The 24,076-nt window shown below is 50.9% G+C and overlaps 1 protein-coding gene across 7 annotated transcripts in view; it reads right to left on the reverse strand.

Moving 5' to 3' along the window:
• Window positions 1–24,076, reverse strand: part of LOC137434176 (semaphorin-6D) — a 512,865-nt gene that overhangs the window by 40,779 nt on the left and 448,010 nt on the right. For all 7 annotated transcript variants that reach the window (XM_068126919.2, XM_068126921.2, XM_068126915.2 and 4 more), the window contains one exon: window positions 8,550–8,676. In XM_068126919.2, coding sequence (XP_067983020.1) covers window positions 8,550–8,676 — 127 coding nt within the window. The remainder of the gene's footprint in view (window positions 1–8,549; window positions 8,677–24,076) is intronic.

Below are 24,076 nucleotides of genomic sequence, written 5' to 3' on the forward strand. Positions count from 1 at the left end.
CTCCCCCCCCCCCCCCCCCCTTCCCACGCCTCCTCCCCCCAAACCCTCTCCCTCCCACACTTCTCCCTGCTCTCAAATGTTGTAGTTGTGTGCTTCCCCTTCTCTCCCCATCTTGTCTTCCGCTCCCTCTTTTTGTATATTTTGTTTGTCTGGTTGATTTGTTTGTGAAATAAATGTTAGCTCTTTCACGAGCCTCGATTCAGTATACAAAAAAATCCTTGATAACTCAAAGTCCTCTGGTCGACCTCGGACAAACCTCTTGAGGAACATCCGGAAACCGGTCGGATTTGGCGTGACATTTCAGTTCCGGAGATGTTTGCCTTTTGCTTTGTAATGACGGTTACCGGTCTCATTCTCAAAATGATAAATAATCCGTCCAAGACCTTGGGACACACTTTTATACTACACATATGAATATCAGGAGTATTAAACGTTGGGAGAATTAAAACTTAGAGGGGAGGGATGTGATCCCACCCTGATGAGCAGCTCATGACCTGATAATAGGAGGCGAGTGTTAGGGTGTGAGCAGTTTTGTCTTTCAGACTCAGGTTTACCAGAAGAGTACCTGTGCGATATGAAACTGGGATAGCGGCTCTGGGGAAGTGAAAAATGTGCAAAGAGCATCGTCACAGAATCTGGAATCAGGTGTTTGAGGTAACAATTGACTGGGGGATGTCCATTGCCATTTTAACCAGCGATGCCCAGTAAAATGCCCATCCGAGGGACGGCACGCCTACATAACACCAGGAAGATAGTTTTTAGCTGGGTCAAGATTCGAACCCAGGGTAGACAGCCCAGAAGCGAGTACACCTAGGCTATTCTGCCAGCCCAACCCACTAAAATTGCATCTCTGATATGTCCAAGCCGAACTGAATGAAATGGAGAAAACAGTCTGAGAATAAGAACTTCTCCTGGAAGGAAGTGCTGCCGCTAGCGAGGAAAATGACAGCTGGGCAGAGAGATATCCCTTTCTGGAGTGGTCAACATTTTGAAGGTGCTCTTGCTCACACCTGCCACGATCGCCATCGTCGAGCGTTCTGCGTCCGCAGTACGGACGGTGAAAACCTATTCTCGGTAAATTACGACTCGGAAAGCTGTACACCGTTACGTGTGTGCACAAGGAACTTTGGGATTCCATCAACCTGAAAGGTATTGCAAAGGAATTTATGAATAATGAAAACGGGCAACGCAACTTTGGAAGCTTTTCCGAGAAAGACCAGCGGAAATGATCTTGGAGCACTCAGTGGAGTCAAACTTGAACATAACAGTGTCATCAATGTTAACCTTTAGTTTTTTTCACACTTCCTCGGATACTTTTTCCTTGGATTTAGTGTTTATCGGAGCAAAGTAAATTTACCAACAAATCGATCTCTTAAAGTACCACTTACCTGCTGCTCTCTCGGTGAGGATTTGTTTGAGCATTGAATGGTAAAAGTGACGCAATACTGTCCAGACTGTTCTCTAGTTAAGTTGACCAACTTGTACCATGTAATATTAACAGGGGGTGCTGCATGCTGGAGCATTACCTCTTATAGAAGGAACATGGAGCTGCCTGTTCCATCCGATTAACACACTTTGTGGAAATAAAATATTACATTGTATCTTTCAAAATGAAAATTAGATCGTGTGATTGTTACCCTAACCCTGTACAATTTCCAAGTTATCTCCTTGGCTTCGGTACAGCAAGGTGATCTTACCTGAGCCCCAGGACTCGACAAACTGAATTCCAATTTAATCTAGGTTTAATGCAATCAATAGAATGCTCAGGTTTGCAAAACCTCTGTCAACAACTAGTGATAAACATCTATTTCAGACTTCAGCCGCTAATCATCATCCAGCGCACCAAGTCAGTGTTCTTCTTCTTTAGTTTGGTGCACAAGACTTTGGGGGTAGTGTTACGGATCCCGGATTTAGAGGAGTTACTATTCATGCCATTGCTTATTAATGTTTATTCTATTAAAGGTTGTTGTGGTTAAAGGGTTAGAGACGCTCCGGATAACAGGAGACCGGAAACGGGATAGTGAACCGGAAGAAGAAAAAGACACGAGGTTCGGGAGAAGCGGCGATCTTTTTCTTCCTCGCCCAGCTCCGACGCGAGCGGTGTCGATATTGAGCAGCGTGGGGGACGCTGCGTTTGAAAGCCCGTCTGGCGAAAGGAGTTACCTGCGCGGGGTAATTACCGATTACATGTCAAGTTGCCGTGGGTTCGTGCACGGAACCAAGCGTCCGGCACAGTTCGCCTCCACGTCTACAAGGACGCGTACGGGTCGCACCTTGGGCCTCGCGCGCTTTGCAAGCCGCGCTTTGCTTTGCCCCCTTTGCTTTGCAAGGAGGTGTGCGCTGCAGCAGCTGTTCCCGGTACGCGACGTGCACGTTTGGAACACGTCAGCCAGGGGTTCGTTCAACCGCCCGTGTGCGGAGAAGTCGACCTTCACCTTGGTCTGGAGGGGCCCAGAGACATTGTGAGGGACAGTGACCATTGAGGGGTCGTGAGTGGGGAAAGGGGGGGGAATTTATGAGATGGCCATCTTAGTAAGATTGTTGATGGATTGTTGATTGCTGATGATGGATGGAGAATATATTATTAAGTAATCCGGATCCTTGGTGTGGGGTTTCTTATTGACTTGAATTGTTGTGTCTTTCATATTGATTGCGTTACGAAAGCGTATAAATCATATATCTTTCTGGCGGGGTCCCTCCCACGGTCCGGGGGTCACCAAGACCAGGTAGTTACCGGGAGGACCACGTAACAGAATTGGGGGCTCGTCCAATTGAATTCCGGGATCTAAAATTGTATAACATAATAAAATAATAATTTTTAGTAATTAAAATTTATTAATTAATTATTAATTGGTAAATTTTTGAGAAATTGTGGTAAGGTCTTGGGTGAAGGTTAACAGGTGTTAACGATAGTCACCATGGCGTTTGTTGCACAGAACTTTGCGGTAACACCTAGTGAGGCACAGTTCCGAGCGTTACTAAAAGCGGACCTCTTGAAATTGGCCAAACATTTTAACTTGGAGGTCCGAACTAATTTGAGGAAGGCAGAGTTGCAGACCACGGTGATGCAATCTATGGTGGGATTAGGAACATGGGATGAGTTAGCCTGGCAGTGGCTACCCGAAGAACCAGAAGACGTTGAGATCCGGAAACTGGAGTTGCAATTACGGAGCCAGGAACGGATCAAAGAAGAAGAAAGGAAAGCAGAAGAGAGGAGAGAAGAGAAACAAGCAGAGGAAAGGAGAGTGGAACGAGAACTCCAGGAAAGGTTAGAAAAGATGAAAACAGAGGAAAGGAAAGCAGAAAAGGAAAGAGCAGAAGAGGAAAGGAAAGCAGAAGAGAGGAGAGAAGAGAAACAAGCAGAGGAAAGGAGAGTGGAACGAGAACTCCAGGAAAGGTTAGCAGAAGAAGAAAGGAAAGCAGAAAAGGAAAGAGCAGAAGAAGAAAGGAAAGCAGAAGAGAGGAGAGAAGAAAAACAAGCAGAGGAAAGGAGAGTGGAACGAGAACTCCAGGAAAGGTTAGAAGGGAGAAAAGCAGAGGAGAGGAGAGCTGCCAGGGAACTCGAAGCAGAGGAGAGAAAAGCCAAAAGGAAGTTGAAGGAACGTGATCTGGCGCTTCAGCAAGAAATTAAATTCAAGGAGCTGGATTTAATGAGAGAATGGGGAGAGGTACCACCCTTGCTGATGGGGTCGACACCTAGCCAGAACACCTGGGAGGTGGGCAGACATGTGAGGCTGGTTCCACCCTTCAGTGAAAAGGAAATCACTCAATTTTTTCCACACTTTGAGAAAGTGGCTCGACAGTTAAACTGGCCGGAGGAGGCCTGGACCATACTAGTGCAAAGTGTGCTGGTGGGTAAAGCTCAAGAGATTTATTCGGCGCTACCAATGGACCAATGTGCAGATTATGAGGTATTGAAGAAGCACATCCTCAAAGCCTATGAGTTGGTTCCTGAAGCTTACCGACAAAAATTCAGGAATGCCAGGAAGAGGGAGAGTGAGACCCATGTAGAGTTTGCCAGAGTGAAAGAAAACATGTTTGATCGGTGGTGTGAGTCGAAAGGAGTCGGGAACGACTTCGAAGCATTGCGTGACCTGATGCTGGTGGAGGAATTTCAACAGTGTGTCCACGAGGACATCAAAGTGTACCTGCAGGAAAAGAAAGTACCAAAGTTGTGGGACGCAGCCACCATGGCAGATGATTATGCCTTAACACACCGGATAGGGGTCCACACACCTAGCTCCTCGCCTAGACTTCAGCAGGGGAGTTATGGAACACCCGGTGCGGAGAACGACAATACATGGCGGCGGCCTCGAGAGGATTATGGGGACAACGCGGATACCCCAACTGTTCGAAATCAGAGGGCTACGGGCCCAAGACAAACTTATTTCCCAGGGGGCCCGAGGCAGACCACGAGTTTTTCCTCCGGGCCTACTTGCGCCTTTTGCAAAAAACCTGGACACTTGATGTCCAGTTGTTACCTCATGAAAAGGGACAACCCAGAGCGGAGTCCGACTATTACAACTCCGAATGCGATGGCTAGCGTAAGAAATCGCCCACAGAAGAGTTACCAACCATTTATTTATGAGGGGTTTGTCTCACTCGAGGGAGACTTGACTAACCCAAGACCTGTTAGGGTATTGAGGGACACAGGAACCCATCAATCCTTAATGCTTGAAGGCATTTTGCCATTGTCAAAGAGTACCGCAACTGGTGATAGTGTTCGGTTACAAGGGATCGGTGGCTGTGTTAGTGCCCCACTTCATGTCATCCATTTGGAATCCGATTTGGTGTCAGGACCGGTCACCGTCGGTTTACAAGCCACGCTTCCTGTAGAGGGGGTATCTGTGATTATCGGGAATGATTTGGCCGGGGGGCAAATTTATGGTAACCAGAGAGTGGGTAAAGAGCCCCGCAGGGGACATAACACCACCCCAGCTCGGGATGGCGACAAAAGTTCCAAGTTATTCGTAGGGGGACTGAACTTCAACACAGAGGAAGAAGTTCTGACCTCTGTCTTCAACAGATATGGGCCGCTGGTGGAAGTGCGGGTGGTAAAATACAGGGAAACGCAACGGTCAAGAGGGTTCGGCTTTGTCACGTTTGCAAGCACAAGAGACGCCAGGGAGGCAGAGAAGAATTGGAATGGTAAGGATTTGGAGGGTCGGACCATAACAGTAGGGAAGGCATTTCGTAGGTGCCGAGAGGTCTACAGAAGAGGACCACTTGGCGGTAGTTTTGGTGTTGGCAGCAGCCGATATTACTATGGAGGCTCCCAGAGTTACGGCATCTCCCGAAAGAATGATTGGCAGAGGACTGGCCGAGAAGGAGACCGCCAGTCAGGGGACTGCTGGGACAAGGGGTCCCACCGTAACTGTTAGGAGTCCGGAGAAGTTGAAGCACTCTATATACGGCGGAGCCGCCGAGCCTGGGCTCCTACACGGGCTAACCGTGAACGCCACGTTCTTAAAAGGCGTCCCGGTAGGGAACGTTCCTACACGGACTAACCGTGAACTCCACGTTCTTAAAGGCGTCCATGTAATGAACTTTCCTCCCCGGACTAACCGTGAACCCCACATTCCTTAAGGCGTCCATGTAGTGAGTACTCAGCTGGGCCTCCATCTAAGAGCAACTAGAAGTGGTTGACGCTTGGTCTAGAGGGAATTACCTTGGAATCTCTGGGGGGTTTTGGTGAAAGTTTGTTGCTTTATTTTTGAGATGCGATAATTGTGCCCGGGGGGAACTGATGATTTGGGGTATCGGGTTGGTTTATCAAAGTTGGCCGGCACAGAAAGTTTTCGCGGGGTTCAAACTTTCTTTCTTGAAGGGGGGGGAGTGTTACGGATCCCGGATTTAGAGGAGTTACTATTCATGTCATTGCTTATTAATGTTTATTCTATTAAAGGTTGTTGTGGTTAAAGGGTTAGAGAGGCTCCGGATAACAGGAGACCGGAAACGGGATAGTGAACCGGAAGAAGAAAAAGACACGAGGTCCGGGAGAAGCGGCGATCTTTTTCTTCCTCGCCCAGCTCCGACGCGAGCGGTGTCGATATTGAGCAGCGTGGGGGACGCTGCGTTTGAAAGCCCGTCTGGCGAAAGGAGTTACCTGCGCGGGGTAATTACCGATTACACGTCAAGTTGCCGTGGGTTCGTGCACAGAACCAAGCGTCCGGCACAGTTCGCCTCCACGTCTACAAGGACGCGTACGGGTCGCACCTTGGGCCTCGCGCGCTTTGCAAGCCGCGCTTTGCTTTGCAAGGAGGTGTGCGCTGCAGCAGCTGTTCCCGGTACGCGACGTGCACGTTTGGAACACGTCAGCCAGGGGTTCGTTCAACCGCCCGTGTGCGGAGAAGTCGACCTTCACCTTGGTCTGGAGGGGCCCAGAGACATTGTGAGGGACAGTGACCATTGAGGGGTCGTGAGTGGGGAAAGGGGGGGAAATTTATGAGATGGCCATCTTAGTAAGATTGTTGATGGATTGTTGATTGCTGATGATGGATGGAGAATATATTATTAAGTAATCCGGATCCTTGGTGTGGGGTTTCTTATTGACTTGAATTGTTGTGTCTTTCATATTGATTGCGTTACGAAAGCGTATAAATCATATAACTTTCTGGCGGGGTCCCTCCCACGGTCCGGGGGTCACCAAGACCAGGTAGTTACCGGGAGGACCACGTAACAGTAGCATCATTGTCCGATGCAATGCCCTGTACTAGTTTAGGCAGGAATTTGTAATTTGTTCAGGATGCTGGAGACAGCTCGCCTACTCTTCGCAAAGGACACCGTGGGATATGTAACGTCCACCAATGAATGCTGGTGATGGGAGGCCCAATTGAATGTCCATCCGAGGGACGTCACACACATTGATGAATCACCCTATATGTGAAATACAAGGATGGCAGTTAAAACCCAGCTTAGAGATGAGTGTGGGTAGCTCTAAAGCCATCCTGCCAGCCTTAGCATCCAGGCCATGAGCTGGGAATCACTACATTGTTAAACAAAAGAGAACCAGATGGAAATGTCATAGAAATCAGAATGGCGGTATTGAAGGGAGATAAATTGATACCATATATGTGCAACTTTAAACATTCAGCTTTTCTCTCCCCACTCTCCACCACCTCAAGCGTAATGTTTATCGCCATCGCCCCAGTTTGCCGAAACACTTCCTGGATCTACAACCCCCAAGACGAATCACACATTACAAGTGTATTGAATGCAAGTTAAGAAAGGTCTCGGTACCAAGGACAATTACTTAAGTACTGTATTCTTACTCTAAAAGCCATGTCTTTTCTTGTTTACTATTCCCTTAATATGATCCTACTGCAAAGCCGCAATGAGCCGGTGAAGCCAAAGCCTCTATTTAACTTTTTCGCAATTGTTTATGCATAATTCCGCATCCGCAAGATGGCGGCTTCCATGGAGCGATTTGGTGCGTCAAAGCTTCGAAATTCTCAAAGGATCCAGCAAAATCTGGCTTTTCAACATAATACGCGTTCATTCACAACACCGGCTTTGCCGGCTATTAGAATTGTGGGCTCATAGGATGGAACACACACAAATCCCTAAGCTGTCCAGCCTGGGTTCGAATCCAGACCCAGCTATAAACTGTCAACCTGGTGTTTCACAGGCAGGTGATTCATCAATGTGTGTGTCATCCCTCGGATGGACGTTAAATTGGGCAGCATGCGTTGGTGGACATTAAAGATCCCACGGTGTCATTCACGAAGAGTAGGCGAGCCATCACCAGCACCATGGACTAATTACTAATTCCTGCCCGAACCAGCAGAGGGCGCTACATCAGGTGTACAGCCATGCCCTCAGCCAATGATGCTACCCCGCATCCTTGTGCTCCATATGCAGAAGAAGAAGAATCAGAATGGAGAGTACAAAATGAGCAGAACCACCTTTAGAGGCCATTTTTCCCCGCAGAGCAGGGGTTGGCCTTTTTTGGGCACCGTGGTCCCCTTTTTGAAGCAATGTTTTATGGCCGGATGCCCTTCCTGCCGCCAACCCTGTTAGTCACCTCTTGCCACACACAGGTAATTACCAGTGAACTGGTACTCAATTTGCCGACCTTGGAAGGATGACAGGCTGAGTCAACCCCCCTGGCGTTAATTCATCGATCGACCGGGATTTGAACCCAGGATCCTCGGATCCCAAGCCCGGCACCCGAACCACTAAGTCAACACCAGGCTCGAGTACAAAACGAGCATTGCAGAATAATGTATTAAGTTGTTGGATTAATAGTTTGCATATAGAAATAATGTTGTGCTGTGATTATTTTATCTAAAAATAAATCATCAAAAATAAATCGTCATCATAAAGAACTTTAAAAAAGAAAATGTTTTTGGCCTCGTTTAACTTTTCGGGTATAATGAGATGTTTGCTGTCCTTGTTATACCTTACAATGCACCGTTTAGTATCGGTTATCCATGACAAAGCGTTCGAGAATATGAAAGTAAATGACTAATCAATAAGATGGACCATTTTCATCACCGTTGCCACAAACGTATAATATAACCTCCAAACGATGTCACGGTGCCTCTTACCGGAGAAAAGCGCCACATTGCTGTGCGTCGAATCGTACGGGCACCGCGCCATGCCACTGGCCTCTGGCCCACTTTGCCTGGCGACGCCGCCCGGCTCTCCCCACCCACTGGCTCCCTTGGGAGGCAGCTATAGGGACAGCCAGGAAAGAGGAACAAAGAGCAGGCCTGGGGTTACCGGAGCTGAAAAATCAAACCCATAAATTAATGGCAAATGTACAACTACAGCAGGTATATTATTATTAACATCGACAGCTGCATGGTATAATAATAAACAATCATAATAATAAATAATATAACTAACTCGAACGCCACTCAGTAGAGCGCATACTCCGGCCGTGGGTCAAGTTGGAATAGTACGATTTCACAAAAGTTTGAGGGAGTAGTTCAGTGACAAGACAAGACAACACAAGACAGACACTGCACAGTTATATATTTAGAATATATAGAAGATTGTAGCAGTTACCGGAAGCATGGCACAATTACCTTGCACCGGCCGATGACGCAACCGGCGAGCGGTCACTTCACTTGTCCGGACTCGCCCGGGCGTGTCCAGACTTGCCTTTCCCGGGCGAACACTTGTCTTGCATACCACGCCCCGTTGAGAGGCGTGGCTTACCTATTTGCATACCACGCCCCGCCTGAGGCGTGGCTTTTTGTGTGTTGAGTTTGCCTTATAAATTGCCGCCCGTTCTATGGGCTGATTCAGTGCTTTTGAGTTCTTTCGTGTTGAGCTAAAATAAATAGCTCGGTGAAACTTCGTTCCTGTGTCGTCCATTTTGTCTGGCTTTATCGTGCGAGCACAGCTCCCACAATTGGTGACCCCTTTCTAAGAACACGGCGATGGAGTCAGCTGTAGCTTTGAAGCTCCCGGGCTTTTGGGAGTCGCACGCGGCCGTTTGGTTTGCTCAAGCGGATTCTCAATTCGCCCTGCGGAAAATTACGGAGGACACGACGCGCTACCTCCTCCGCGCTACCACCATGTGGTCTCCGCGCTCAACGCCTCCACCGCTGCCCGGGTCCTGAGCATCCTACAGCACCCGCCGAACGCCGACAAATACGGCGCGCTCAAAGGCCTACTCCTCGGTGCGTTTGGACTCACGGAGACCGAACACGCGCGACAACTACTCGACCTCCCGGAGCTGGGCGAGGCCCGTCCATCCGAATGCATGGACCACATGCTTGCTCTTCTCGGTGACCACAGCCCGGACTTCCTCTTCCGCGAGCTGTTCCTCCGGCGGCTACCCGGGCAGGTACGGTTAGCTTTGGCTAACTCGCCCATCACGGACCCTCGCACCCTGGCCAAGGAGGCCGATAAATTTTTCTCGGCCAGGCGACACGTCGGAGCGGCCGCCTGGAACCCTGGGCCGGTCCGCGCCACTGACGGCAGCGGCCGCCGCGACGCCCCGTCGACCGAACCCGACGCGACCGCCGGAGCCTCCACCAGAGCGGACGATGTGCTATTACCAAGCCAGGTTCGGGCAAAAGGCCAGAACGTGCCGCCCACCATGCACTTTCGGCGGGTCGGGAAACGACCAGGCCGGCGCTCGCTGCCTGCCATGAGCATCGGCCATTCAGGCAGCCTTCTGTTCATCACGGACACAGAGTCCGGGCGGCGTTTTTTGTGTGACACCGGCGCTCAGCTGAGCGTGATACCCGCCTCGGTGCAGGACAAACAGGCCGCGCTGTGCGGCCCCGCCTTGGTCGCCGCAAACGGCTCCTCCATCCGCACCTTTGGTTCGCGCAGCGTCGCATTCTGCTTCGGGGGCCAGCGCTTCAGGTGGGACTTCATCACGGCGAACGTGCCCATGGCCTTGCTGGGTGCAGATTTTCTTTGCGCGCATGGGCTTTTGGTCGACGTCAAACGGCGTCGGCTCATCAACGCGGAGACCTTCAGCTCGCTCGCTTGCTCATTGAGCGGCTCCGCTCCGACCAAGCTAGCCTGCACGCTCCCGGCCGTGGACGATTTCACCCGCCTACTCGCCGAGTTTCCCGCCCTCACGCAGCCGACGTTTTCGGCCGTCGCCGTCAAGCACGGCGTCGAACACCACATCCCGACCACAAGTCCACCGGTCTACGCCAGGGCTCGCCGCCTCGACCCGGCCAAACTCGCCGTGGCGAAGGCGGAATTCGACGCGCTGGAGCGATTGGGCATTGTGCGGCGCTCGAATAGCACGTGGGCCTCGCCCCTGCACATCGTGCCCAAACCGGGTGGCGGATGGCGACCATGCGGTGATTACCGCCACCTCAACGACGCCACCACCCCCGACCGGTACCCGATACCACACATACAGGACTTTTCCGCCCGTTTGGCGGGGCGGGTGATCTTTCCCAAGGTCGACCTCATTCAGGGCTACCACCAGGTACCCGTCCGGCCGGCCGACGTGCCGAAGACGGCGGTAATTACACCTTTTGGCCTCTTCGAGTTCCTTCGCATGCCGTTCGGCCTTAATAACGCGGCTCAGGCCTTCCAACGGCTGATGCACAGCGTGCTGCGCGACCTCACCTTCCTTTTCGTCTACTTGGACGACAATCTCGTCGCCAACACTTCCCGGGCGGAGCACCTCATCCACCTGCGCACGCTTTTTGAGCGCCTCGGCCAGCACGGCCTCATCATCAACCCGGCGAAATGCCAGTTTGGCGTAACGGCCGTCGACTTCCTGGGGCACCGCATCACGAAGCGCGGGGCCGTCCCGCTGCCTACCAAGGAGGAGGCAGTCACAAGCTTCCCGCGCCCCCGCTCCATCAAGGCCCTACAGGAATTTTTGGGGATGGTAAATTTTTACCACCGGTTCGTGCCTCGCGCCGCCCAACTCATGCGCCCCCTGTACGAAGCCCTCCGGGGCAAGCCGGCCAAGCACGACGTCGCCTGGACCACAGAGATGGACTGAGGTAACTGAGGTAACTGACCACATTCGCTGAGGTAAATGTTGATATCTCTTCTGAGGTTAAAAAAAAAAAAAAAAACAGTTTTAAAGCATTATACGTACCAAACGATACATTTTATTAAACGGGGAAACCTAATACACACTTTGGTAGTTTTAAAATGACAGAATTGAAGGAGCTGCGCTCCAAAGCGAGTCGAAAGAATTGACGCGACCAAAGACGGAATTCGTCCGAGTTGCTTTATTGAAACAAAACAGCTCAGGTATTCTGACAAAAGCCCGTTTATCGGGCAGCAATATATACACACATTTATGTAGGGAAGTTTGCCCGGCAAAAGCTATACCGGGCATGCCCGGGTGTCAAGGGCGAGCCTTGGAAAGGCGAGTCTGGACCTGCCCGGGCGTGTTTGGCTGCGGCCTGGCAAGTCGAGGCTGGGCGTGCCCGGGCGCTCTGGACGAGCACTGGAAAGGCGAGAGCGGGCATGCCCGGACGCTCTGGGCGGGCCCTGGAAAGGCGATAGCAGGCATGCCCGGACGCTCTGGGCGAGCCCTGGAAAGGCGATAGCGGGCATGCCCGGACGCTCTGGGCGAGCCCTGGAAAGGCGATAGCGGGCATGCCCGGACGCTCTGGGCGAGCCCTGGAAAGGCGAGAGCGGGCATGCCCGGGAAAGACGAGACCGGGCGTGCCCGGGAGGTTCGGGCGTGCCCGGGAACAGTGAGTCCGGGCATGCTCGGGAGAGGCGCGTCTGGCCGTGTTCTGGCCGGTGCAAGGCGATTGTGTGCATCCAGCGGTAACCGCTACAGAATATGTCTTTATTAGAAGGAAAAAAAGGAACATTGAAGACGACGCTGCTAAAGAAAATACACCGCTCTAACGCATAACCGCGAGTTTAAACGACATTTACAACAAATATGAAAACTATTTTCATATCACAATGTTAAATATAGAATATATAGAAGATAATGTTGAAAAGAAATGAGCCCTATCTTCCAATGTTAAACAATCCTTCAAAAAATTCCTGGATCCGGAATAATATCCTGAGCTTCACCAAAAACTAATCGATTCTTCATTATCCCAAGGGCAATCATCCCACCAACTTTCATCCAAATCCGTTCAGAACTTTTCCAGATATCTTGTTCACAAACACACGAACACACACACACACACACACACACACACACACACACACACACACACACACACACACACACACTCGAATGCATTACTCCCTTGCAGGAGTAATAATAATAACAACAAACAACAGTAGCAGCTGCAGCAGCAGACTGGATGGTGTTATGGTTAGAGGTTCTGCTCCGAGTTTGGGAGGTCGGTGGTTCGAACCCTGGTAATCATACAAAAGACTTTAAAAATGGTGTGTTTAACAATAGGGCACAGTCAAACAACCATATGTTGGCAACAATTATGCAGGCTTGATGGGCCTAATTGGCTCCTGCATTTAAATTCCTTCTAAGTGAACTCGCATTATTATAAATAAATAAAAAGAGGAAACTTGTTCTGCAGCTCGTCCTCGAGTAATTGCTTCAATGACGAAGTTTGGTAACATTGAATCAGCAAACTAAAGTATCACCACCTCCTCCTACTTCATCATGCCAATTAAAACCCTCCTCTTGAGCAACTGTTGTTCTGGAAGGACAGTCGCCCTTTCCAGCTGAAACACAAATGTGTGGGACATTTCATAATGAGAATAAGTTGCAATATGTAACATTCCATTTATTGTAACCACGACCGGTTCACCTTGACTTTCACAGCTCATTTACCATCGGGTCCACGGCGTGTAAAGCACGGGCGGCGACGTCTGCAAATTGCATACAAATAAACCCATCTTCATTCGGTAAATGTGTCATCCGGAAAATTGCATTTTTGTTTCAGCTTTCTATGCAAAACATATCGTTGAAAAATAATGGAGAAAATGAGCCACGTTGAAGCGAAGCCTAGGCCTATAACGACGGCGACTGTGAAAACAACACGTGACCGGCAGCCATGTTGGACCGGATGGGCGCTTTCCTTTCGGGCCTACAAGTACGCTGCGTACTTTGTAACACGAGCAAAGGAAAAGGATGAACAACCATTACAAATGTTGTTTTTTTACGCGTAAACTGCGCAGCAAGCGCAGCTCGTTTTGCTTTGATGATGAATGGCGAGACTGTTCGGTTTTCGCCAAAAAGCAAACACCCTGGAAAAAGCAGCGATAATGAAACTAGGATTGCTCGCCCGGCGCCGTCGCACACCCCTGTTTGAGGATAACAACCGCAAATACCACAACTGGGCATTGCAAGGCTCTTGCTCCAAGTGTGACCAACGATGCTGCCCACCAACTCGTCCACCTGCACCACATAGGTCGGTCCTCTTGACCCGAAACGTGTCGCACCGACTCCCTTTCCTCCAGACCGTTTCCTCTAGGCCACACAGGGCACACAGTTCTCGGCTTTCCTGGTCTCCATCAAATGGATAACTCTCAGCAATCCAAAACGAGGTCCAAAACGGATCTAGCAAGACCTTATACGCACCTGCAATGCATCGAGGTAAACCTGTGCGGGTAATAGGCATGCCTTATACATGCACCTTTAGACCATTTTAGGTAATAGCTTTAGACCCTTCACACCCCTTATACCCCTCTACACCACAAATACCCTTTATACCCCTTAGAGTCTTAGACCCACCTAGACCCTTTACACCCCCCTTAGATCCCTTGGACCCTTTACACCCCTTAGATCCCTCTACACCACAAAGACCCTTTACACCCTTTAGACCCCTCTACACCACAAAGACCCTTTATACCCCTTAGCCACTTTATACCACTTAGACCCTTTATACCCCCTAAGATCTCATGGACCCTTTACACCCCTTAGGCCCCTCTACACCACAAAGACCCTTTGTACCCCTGAGACCCCTCTACACCACAAAGACCCTTTATACCCCTTAGACCCCTCAACACCACAAAGACCCTTTACACCCCTGAGACCCATCTACACCACAAAGACCCTTTATACCCCTTAGCTTAGACCCATCGACACCACAAAGACCCTTTATACCCCTTAGACCCATCTACACCACAAAGACCCTTTACACCCCTTAGGCCCCTCTACACCACAAAGACCCTTTGTACCCCTGAGACCCCTCTACACCACAAAGACCCTTTACACCCTTTAGACCCATCTACACCACAAAGACCCTTTATACCCCTTAGACACTTTACACCCCTTGAGATCCCTTGGACCCTTTATATCCTTTAGAGCCCTTACACCCCTTAGAACTCTTTCGACCCCTTAGACTAGGGGTATAAAGCAAACCTTATCTAGCACCGGTACAGGTAAAGACAATCATTTGAGGACAATGCCCCTTTAAGAACATTTCTGGTCTCTCCTTCGGTTTAAAAAATATAAATATATTTTGATGCAAGAAGTGCGCACGTTTTTTTATCCCCTAAAAGTTCACGACGATGCCAGCAAATCGCCAAAAAAAAACATGGACCCTTCCCAAATATTTTGCTCCCAATCCCTACTCAATCCTCAAATGTTCTCCAGGTGCAAACAATGACCTTTAAACACGACTCTCCTATTTACACTGACATTTTCCATTTTCTTATCTCACCACTGCCAAAGCTTTGCGGAACCCGGTGGCATGCTGGTTATTGAATGTGCTCGGCGATTAGAGGCTCCTTAATTCAATCACCTGCACTGCCCTGCTTCGCCTTCTATGACGGTACCATTACCTACCTCCACCTGCATGCTGATGGAATGACAGGAGAGCTGCTCCGGTCCAATAACAAAATAATGAATTATTATTATTATTATCAGCACACTCAAATCTCCGAGGATCCAATTCTCCTCCTGCTAAGAAAACCTCATCATGTGTGGCAGATACAGTGTCATAATGTAGATTGTTTAACATCACAAGATGCTGTTCCACGCTTACCAAATCACTATGGTGGTTCAGACATGTAACATAAAGTTTTATGCTAATTCGTTTTGCTAATGTAAGTTACAAATCCACACAAACTCCTATGGAAGGAAATACCTTCACAGTGCTCTGTTGTTAAGCGTTCTATTCCGTCTGCTTGAACATCGATATTCTACGATATTCATGAGTAGGTCAATGTGTGCCGGTACCATGGCCAAATTCCAAGTGGGAATTTGGATTCAGTATTGAGATAGCCAATCCGTCCAGCCACAGGTATCAATCTGTCGTTGAAATAAATTTGTCGTTTAAATGTTAAATGAGTTAAATGTCAATCAAAAGGAAACTGGAACTAACTCAACAATGGCATGTCCACAATACAACGATGAAGGTGGTATTTGAATCTGAACAAAGAATGAGGTGGTCAGGTTTTACTCCCAAATCAAAGCAGAAACATTCCTTGTACCTGTCTTGTTCAGCTGATAGAAAACATTCTTTCATCTGTTTCCAATTTTCCCTCACAATTTCCTGCATTTTCTTTAATGCAGTTCCTTATACATTGCTCCGGGGCTGTGGGTCCGGGTTCATGTCTCCGTTTTCGCTTCACTTACCAGGATAACAGTTAAAACTGTGGGCTGCACAGGCCAGGCCGTGGTGTCTTTTTGCAGTTTTATGTTTGTAGCAAATGCAGGTGACCTTACTGTTAACATAGTACTGTGGTGGGACGGCTGTGGGATGAGAGCCACCAGTAAAGGTTAGCTAGATCCTATTCCCACCACAAAGCTATTTGCAAAAGGTTTAGCTATGAGCTTGACATTTACAATATATATCTATCTATATATATCTATCTATATATATATATATATATATATATATATATATATATATATATATATATATATATATATATATATATGAAGGAGCTGGGCTCCAACGCGAGTTGAAAGAATTGACGCGACCAAAGATGGAAATTCGTCCGAGTAGGTTTAATAAATGTATCACACTCGGGTACTCTGAAAAGCCCGTTTATCGGGCAGCAATATATATACACATTTATGTCGGGAAGTTTGCCCGGCAAAAGCTATACCGGGCATGCCCGGGTATCAAGGGCGAGCCTTGGAAAGGCGAGTCTGGACCTGCCCGGGCGTGTTTGGCTGCGGCCTGGCAAATCGAGGCTGGGCGTGCCTGGGCGCTCTGGACGAGCACTGGAAAGGCGATAGCGGGCATGCCCGGACGCTCTGGGCGAGCCCTGGAAAGGTGATAGCGGGCATGCCCGGACACTCTGGGCGAGCCCTGGAAAGGCGATAGCGGGCATGCCCGGACGCTCTGGGCGAGCCCTGGAAAGGCGATAGCGGGCATGCCCGGACGCTCTGGGTGAGCCCTGGAAAGGCGATAGCGGGCATGCCCGGACGCTCTGGGCGAGCCCTGGAAAGGCGAGAGCGGGCATGCCCGGGAAAGACGAGACCGGGCGTGCCCGGGAGGTTCGGGCGTGCCCGGGAACAGTGAGTCCGGGCATGCCCGGGAGAGGCGCGTCTGGCCGTGTTCTGGCCGGTGCAAGGCGATTGTGTGCATCCAGCGGTAACCGCTACATATATATATATATATATATATATATATATATATATATATATATATATATATATATATATATATATATATAATCGTTAGATTAAATAAGACGCGGACGTAGCTTCAGGACGTCGATCTTTAATTGTCGACAAGCTTTCGACCAACAAAGGTCTTCTTCTGAGTCAGCCCCAAGTTCAACGGAAGTGACCGTTTGCGTTCAACGGGCTGATATACCGTATATATATATATATATATATATACTGTATATTTACATATATAGATATTGTTGCGGTTTTGTGGTTGTGCAATAAAAGGTTAATTTCCCCTCATAGTTTAGTTACACTACAACACGTAGCCTCGTTTAAGCTCAGTTATTTCATAGTAAATGTAAGCGTAGTCCTTTTTCTGTGTTAGTTTTGCGTTGAGTAGAGTAATGAGAGTTAGGTCTCCTTCCAATGCTTATGCTGCCTCGATGCTTTTGGATTTGGCGCGAAATCCCACGAGGCCGGCCTGAACAAGTCGATCAAGGCCAAAGGAAGGCGGGACAGGAAGAGTGGGAGTGACCGGTAAGCACGAGCCGCCAATCAGGGCTCGAGGGGAGTGGCTTATCACTGTGGCAAAAGGCGTGGTTTGGATCATTCGATGCAAGCCAGGGCGTGGCGATATAACCCTGTGCCCGGAGCCCCCACCTCAGTTGTGAGGCGGGTTCCTCTGTTGAATTAAGTTATGAGGAGAGACGCGCTGTGCCAGTTGTGAGCCGGGGTCCTCTGTTGAATTAAGTTATGAGGAAAGACGCGCTGTGCCAGTTGTGAGCCGGGGTCCTCTGTTGAATTAAGTTATGAGGAGAGACGCGCTGTGCCAGTTGTGAGCCGGGGTCCTCTGTTGAATTAAGTTATGAGGAGAGGCGCTCGTTGAGTTATGAGGTAAAACGCACATGAGTTACAGGTTGAGTTCTCGGTTGAGCTTGAGTCAGATCCTCCGTTGAGTTACAAGAGTGAAAGCGCGCAGTTGTATTAATCGTGCTGTGAAAGACAGCCGTGCCGGGCTACAGAGACGCGCGTATATTTTCCCACCTGCCTGCCTTTGCCCAGACACGCGCTGCGAGGATTCCTCCCACCTGCCTGCCTGCCTTCGCCGGGGAACGTGTGGCGACCGCCAGAGGGCCACGCCGAGTGAGTTGTTCCTGGACGACCAAGGCCGGCGCGTTCAGCGCATGAACAATTCTTCCTTCATCCCCCTGTGAGTGTGAATGGGCCCATTGTCTGGGCTGATAAGTAAGACTGTTTAAGAATGCCCTGTGTCTCTGCTTCTTCTACCAATCATTGTAAATAATAATTAAACCTGTTATTTCTTTGATTCGACCGTCTCGTGTTTTCCATTATTGACTTAGCATGGTACGAATTATATCGCTCTGATCGGGTTCCAATACCAAGGTAACAGCATGGACCACGTGGTACGCAATCCGCTCGGATGTACTCAAATTACGCGTGGTCCATGCGAGACTTGATCCCCGCTTCCGCGGCGGCATGGGTACTTAGGTACGTGCAAACATTGTCCCGAAACCCTGTCCCGCGTCTGACCGGAAGTGGCGACTCAGTCTCGCGGTTGTGAAGACCCCAGGAGAACAAGGGGCTTAATCTCCCCTTGGTAAGGGAACGGGGTCGCGCAAAACCATAACATTTGGTGTCAGGAGTGGGATTGGACCTGGAGTGCGCTTCACGCACTCGAAATTACGAGCGTACGAAATTTAGTTGTTAAATCCAAAATTGTATTCGTACCATGGCTGGCCAAGGCGGTCGAATGCCGGTGTAGTGGGGGTAGATGAAGAGGAGGAATGGATAACCCAGGACCTGCAGGAGAGACAGTTGGTAGTGGAGGAAGCCGAAGAGGGGGGCGGTAGCTGGCGAAGAAAATGGCGGCGCCTCGCACGTGGCGGTGGCAGCCAGGCCCGCTGTGCGACCCGGGTTCGACATTGAATTATACCTAATCAAAATGTCTGCAAAGATAATTGGGAAAATGGACGCCCAAAGTGACAAATACACCCGGGAATTGAAAGAAATGGGGGACAAATCCACCCGGGAATTGGAAAAATTTAGGGTGGCATCGAAGGAGGACATGAAAAGGCAGGGGAGGACATAAGGCACGGGTTGAGCGAGGAGGTCGCAATGGGGCGCGACGAGGTGAAGCGATGTGAGGAACGCGTGGGGAGCGAGTTTGAGCAGAGGACAGCCAAGTTGACTGGGGCTATGAGGGTCGCGACGCGAGAGGAGGTGGTAGAAAAGCCGGCGGTCGCCGAGGAAAAAGAGATAATTGGGGGAGGAGAGACAGAAGAACCAGAAGATAAATCACGGGAGAAAGAAATGAAATCCGCACAAAGTCTGCATTTGCACCGTGATGCCGGGCTTGCTAACCCCAATAAAGGTTTACAGGTGCTGGCGAAGAAGCCGGGGAAGGAGGACCCCGAGGTAAGAAATAATGGCGCGAATGTGTTTGGCGCGAACGGGTTTTTGGCGCGCTTGGGAGAGAGACGAAACCCGGGCAGTCGCGGAAGGTCCATTGTGCGGTGTACGAGGGCGACTGGTGCGCGGTATGAGAGAGAGTGTGCGCCGAAGCGTGAGCGAGGAAAGTGCGCCAGAGTGTGTGATGATTGGGTGTGTAACAGGAGAGTGCACACCCAAGGGTGTTACGGAGTGTGTAACGGAAGAGTGTGTGCCGAAGCATGAGTGAGAAAAGTGTGTGCCAGAGTGTGCGATGATTGGGTGTGTAACAGGAGAGTGCACACCCGAGGGTGTTACGGAGTGTGTAATGGGAGAGTGTGTTACAGAGTGTGTGCAGGAGTGCACACCAAAGCGTGTTGCAGAGTGTGTGCAGGAGTGCACACCCGGGGGTGTTACAGAGTGTGTAACAGAAAAGTGTGCGATGATGGGGTGCGTGAAAGGTGCGAGTGCACCTGGATGGTGTGCACCTGAGTGTGTAAGAGAAGGGTGTGCACAGGAGAGTGCAGTGATGTGTGAGAGGCACGTGTGTGCCTGGGTGTGCGATAGCGGAGAGTGTGAGAGGCGTGGGGGCACCTGGGTGTGCGAGTGCGGAGTGGGTCACAAGTGGTGAGAACGCGGCTCAAGCATGGACACCGACCGGGGTAGTGTTTAGCGGGACGGGTAGCAGACGCGAGCCCCTGGTGAGTGGTGTGCAGCAGGGACCGGCGGGGATCGGTGCCGCGGCGGTCTCACAAGGACCGGCATGCACGATCCGTGCCGGCCCCCACACTGTATGGTTGGTGCCGTGCCGTGGCGGGAAAGGCAATCGGCGAGGTTCAAGGGGAGGTAGGAGATTTCGGAGCCGCGCACCTTGGCGGGTGCGGTGCTCCAACCGGGGCCGGTTGGGTCCCCGTGCGTGGGACCGCGAGGCCCCGCGCAGGGATGGGGCCCTGCACCTCGGCCCATCAATACCTCTCCCCTGGATCGAAAATGCCGGACGGACTCAACATACAGGAGACCAACCACCGGAATGGATCGCTCAGGCCTTCAAGGTCGAGCCATGACGACAATGTACATCCACTTGGTGAGGCTCGAGTGTAGTGGACTGATGAGAGTAGTGTACCCTACGTGGAGGAATGGTGGTGTCACCATTCCTCAAAGAGGGCCCATGAGCATTAGTTTAGGGGGATGCAGTGACAGGCACATGGGGGTGCCAGCAATGGTTACCTCCATGGGGCACCGAAGCTCGCCGAGGGAGGGCTAGGATAATGTTAGGGAATTAGAAGACTGCAGAGACTGAGATTTAAGTAGTGACTCTTGACCTATAGTGGGGACGTAGGTAGCTTAAGTGGATGATAATGACAAGGGAGTGCATAGTTTAAAGGGACGACGGGGAAGCACGAGTTTTAGGGGAAGTAGTCAGCTAGATGATGCTGTGTGTGTGTGGAAAATAAAAGGAATTGTGTTTGAGGTGTGCGAGGAAAAAAGTGTGTGAGCACAAAAGGTGTGCGAGACAAAAGGTGTGTGAGATAAATGGTGTGCAAATAAATGGTGTGGAATGCTTGGTGTGGGAATAAAAGGTGTGGAATGCATGGTGCGAAGGATTGAATGGGGGAAGAGTGGAACCCATTCGCGAAAGCCCGGGGGGGGGGGGGGGTAGTGTAAAGCCAGGTAGAGGGCAGAGGCAAAATTTGTATGGATATTGACACCTGTGGTGCAGGCAGTAGCAAGTAGTGCTTTGTAGGGTGGTGAGTATGTGGAATGGCTGGGCATGTGGCTTAATTGATGCGTATGGTTATTGGGGCACTCCGCCAATGGTAGTTGTCAGCCAGGTGAGGCCGCAGGTAGGCTCTGGGAGCCGGTTAGGTTAGTTGTGAGTGGGGCCCGAGGATCCCAGGAGAGGACCCGGGTTGCCCGATGCCAAGGTGGGCACAGAGGGGGTAAGCGCCAGGAAGGGTCTTCCCCAGTTAGGGTAGTTGTGAGTTGTTGAGTGGGGCCCGAGGATCCAAGGGAAGGACCCGGGTTGCCCAATGCCAAGGTGGGCATCAGGGGGTAAAGTGCCAGGAGGGGCCTTCCCCAGTTAGGTAGTCGCAGGAGCAGGTAAGCTCGGGTAGCGGCTTCAGTGGCGGAGGTCCGCAGGTAGTTGGACCTGCTAGTGGAGCCACACGACCCAGCCCCGAAATTGTGCAAGGGCATAGTATGAAAATTCGTTGGGAATGAGACCCAAATTTTGTAGGGCACCAGGTGGGCAATGGGAATTCGGGTTCTTAGAACCACATAGTTTAAAGAGGCCGATTGGCAGGGTACGACCCTGGGTTGGTTAAAAGTAAATGTCAGTGGAGTAGTTAGGATGAGAAATCCCTTCGCACCATCCACAGCCAGTCACCAAGGAGGACGAAGCTCCACACCGAGGCTCTTTAAGCCGTTTGAGTGGTGAGACGCATCACGACGTAAGTGTGACATTGTGTTTTGTTCCATCCCTTCCTTCCTGGGAGGGATTGGGAGACGAATGTGGATTAGAGGGGGATATGGGAGACAAGACGTAGAGACGGATTGTAAATACAAGGGGGCTAGGGTAGTGTAAGCGGACGGTGGGGGGGTACGGACGGTTAGGGACGAGCCTGCTCTGCTCGCTCTTCCGCGCCCCTCGCATCACATTACCTTGTGTTTTTGTGTGCCGTTGCGTCCTTTCCGCTTTGCTTGTTGTGCCTTGTGTCTCCCCCCCCCCCCCCCCCCCGGGACCATTTTGGAGGTGGAACTGTGCAGCACCATCGACCTGTGCAGCATCCCTGCTGCACATGGCTACATCTGTGCAGCCGAGCGGCGCAGCACTTTGCTGCCATATCCTTTTGCTGTAATTTTGCTGCACATTTGTTACATCTGTGTAGCACGTTGCTGCCACAAACCCTTTGCTGCACCTCATACACGTATGGACCTCAAGCTTTAGGGCCTTGCACCTCTGCTGTGCAGCCCTTTGCTGCAAAATCACCTTGCATCTTCGGACCACTTGTTTTGATGGCATTAATATCACGCAGTCGGACCACTTGAGGTTGGCCCTGCCTGGCAAAGAAAAAGAAATGAAATGAAATAAAAGCTTTTTTTTGGTGCCTTTTTATTATGGTGTGCTCGGGATGAGATGTGGAGGTTTAGATAGCCCTGAAGATCAAAAATGGCCTGTATGCCGGTCCGGGGGCTAGCCGGTTCGATAGGCACACAGAAGAAGCAAGAAGCAAGATGCAAGAAGCAAGCAGCAAGTGTCATGATTTATGAGTGTGTTTTGCTGTGCTTTCTCTCCCCTCCAATCTTCTCTTTCAAAAAGGACAGGTCCTGGGTCATAGAATTGTAAATAAATTAAGTTTTTGTGCTTGTAAATATAAAAATGCTGCCCACCAGCTATGTGTTTAGTTTGAAAAATTCCGGAATTCAGTTAGTTGTAGGTGTGAATCTGATATGTATCTACTCAACGCAATAGGAGGGACATATCTAGTGTTTTAAAACTGTCACATACACAGGTTAGAGTAAATGTTAGGGGGAACCACACCTATATGTCACATGTAAAAGTAAAAGTTAATTTTGCATGTCATTCTCTAACCGGTCGTTGCATTTGTTGGTTCCGACTCGGGGACGAGTCTGACGAGGGACGGGTGTAGTGTTGCGGTTTTGTGTGTTGCGGTTTGTAGTGTTGCCTCCCCTCCCCCCTCTCCCTCCCCCCTCCCCCTCCCCCCTCCCCCTCCACTCCCCCCTCCCCCTCCCCCCTCACCTCCCCCTCCCCCTCCCCCTCTCCCTCCCCTCCCCCTCCCCCCTCACCTCCCCTCCCCCTCCCCCCTCACCTACCCCCCCTCCCCCCTCACCTACCCCCATCCCCCTCCCCCTCCTCCCTCCCCCTCCCCCTCCTCCCTCCCCCTCCCCCTCCCCCCTCCCCCTCCCCCTCCCCCCTCCCCCTCCACTCCCCCTCCCCTTCCCCTCCACTCCCCCCTCCCCTCCCCCCTCCACTCCCCCCTCCACTCCCCCCTCCCCTCCCCCCTCCACTCCCCCCTCCCCTCCCACTCCCCCCTCCACTCCCCCCTCCCCTCCCCCTCTCCCCTCCCCTCCCCCCCTCCCCCCTCCCTCCTCTCCCTCCCCCTCCCCCCTCCATCCTCTCCCTCCCCCCTCCCCTCCCCCCTCACCTCCCCCCTCCCCTCCCCCCCTCACCTCCCCTCCCCCTCCGCTCCCCCTACCCCCTCCCCCTCCCCCTCCACTCCCCCCTCCCCCTCCCCTCTCCTCCTCCCCCTCCCTCCTCTTCTCCCCTCCCCCCCTCTTCTCCCCTCCCCCCCTCTTCTCCCCTCTCCTCCCCTCCCCCCCCCCCCGTTCCCATCCCCTCCCCTACATCCTCCCCTCCCTTCCCCCGCCCAGCAATGCCGGGTACTTCCCATGGCCAACTGTACGTGGGCTGCTCGAGGGTTGGAAAACCAAGCAATCTTTATGTCTTGGCACCAAGTAAGAAAACCAGAAATGTTGTATACCAAGAGGTTTTGAGAAATTGAAAATTGACAAAACGTCATGTAGGAAATGTACTGTGATATTGCTCTAAAATATACATGTTCTTTTCATCATATATTTGTATTATTCTTATTCAACCCGGGCGAAGCCGGGTACCTCAGCTAGTATGTATGTATGTATATATATATATATATATATATA

Source organism: Myxine glutinosa, chromosome 10, assembly GCF_964187855.1.
Source record: "Myxine glutinosa chromosome 10, kmMyxGlut1.1, whole genome shotgun sequence".
Taxonomy (NCBI): domain Eukaryota; kingdom Metazoa; phylum Chordata; class Myxini; order Myxiniformes; family Myxinidae; genus Myxine; species Myxine glutinosa.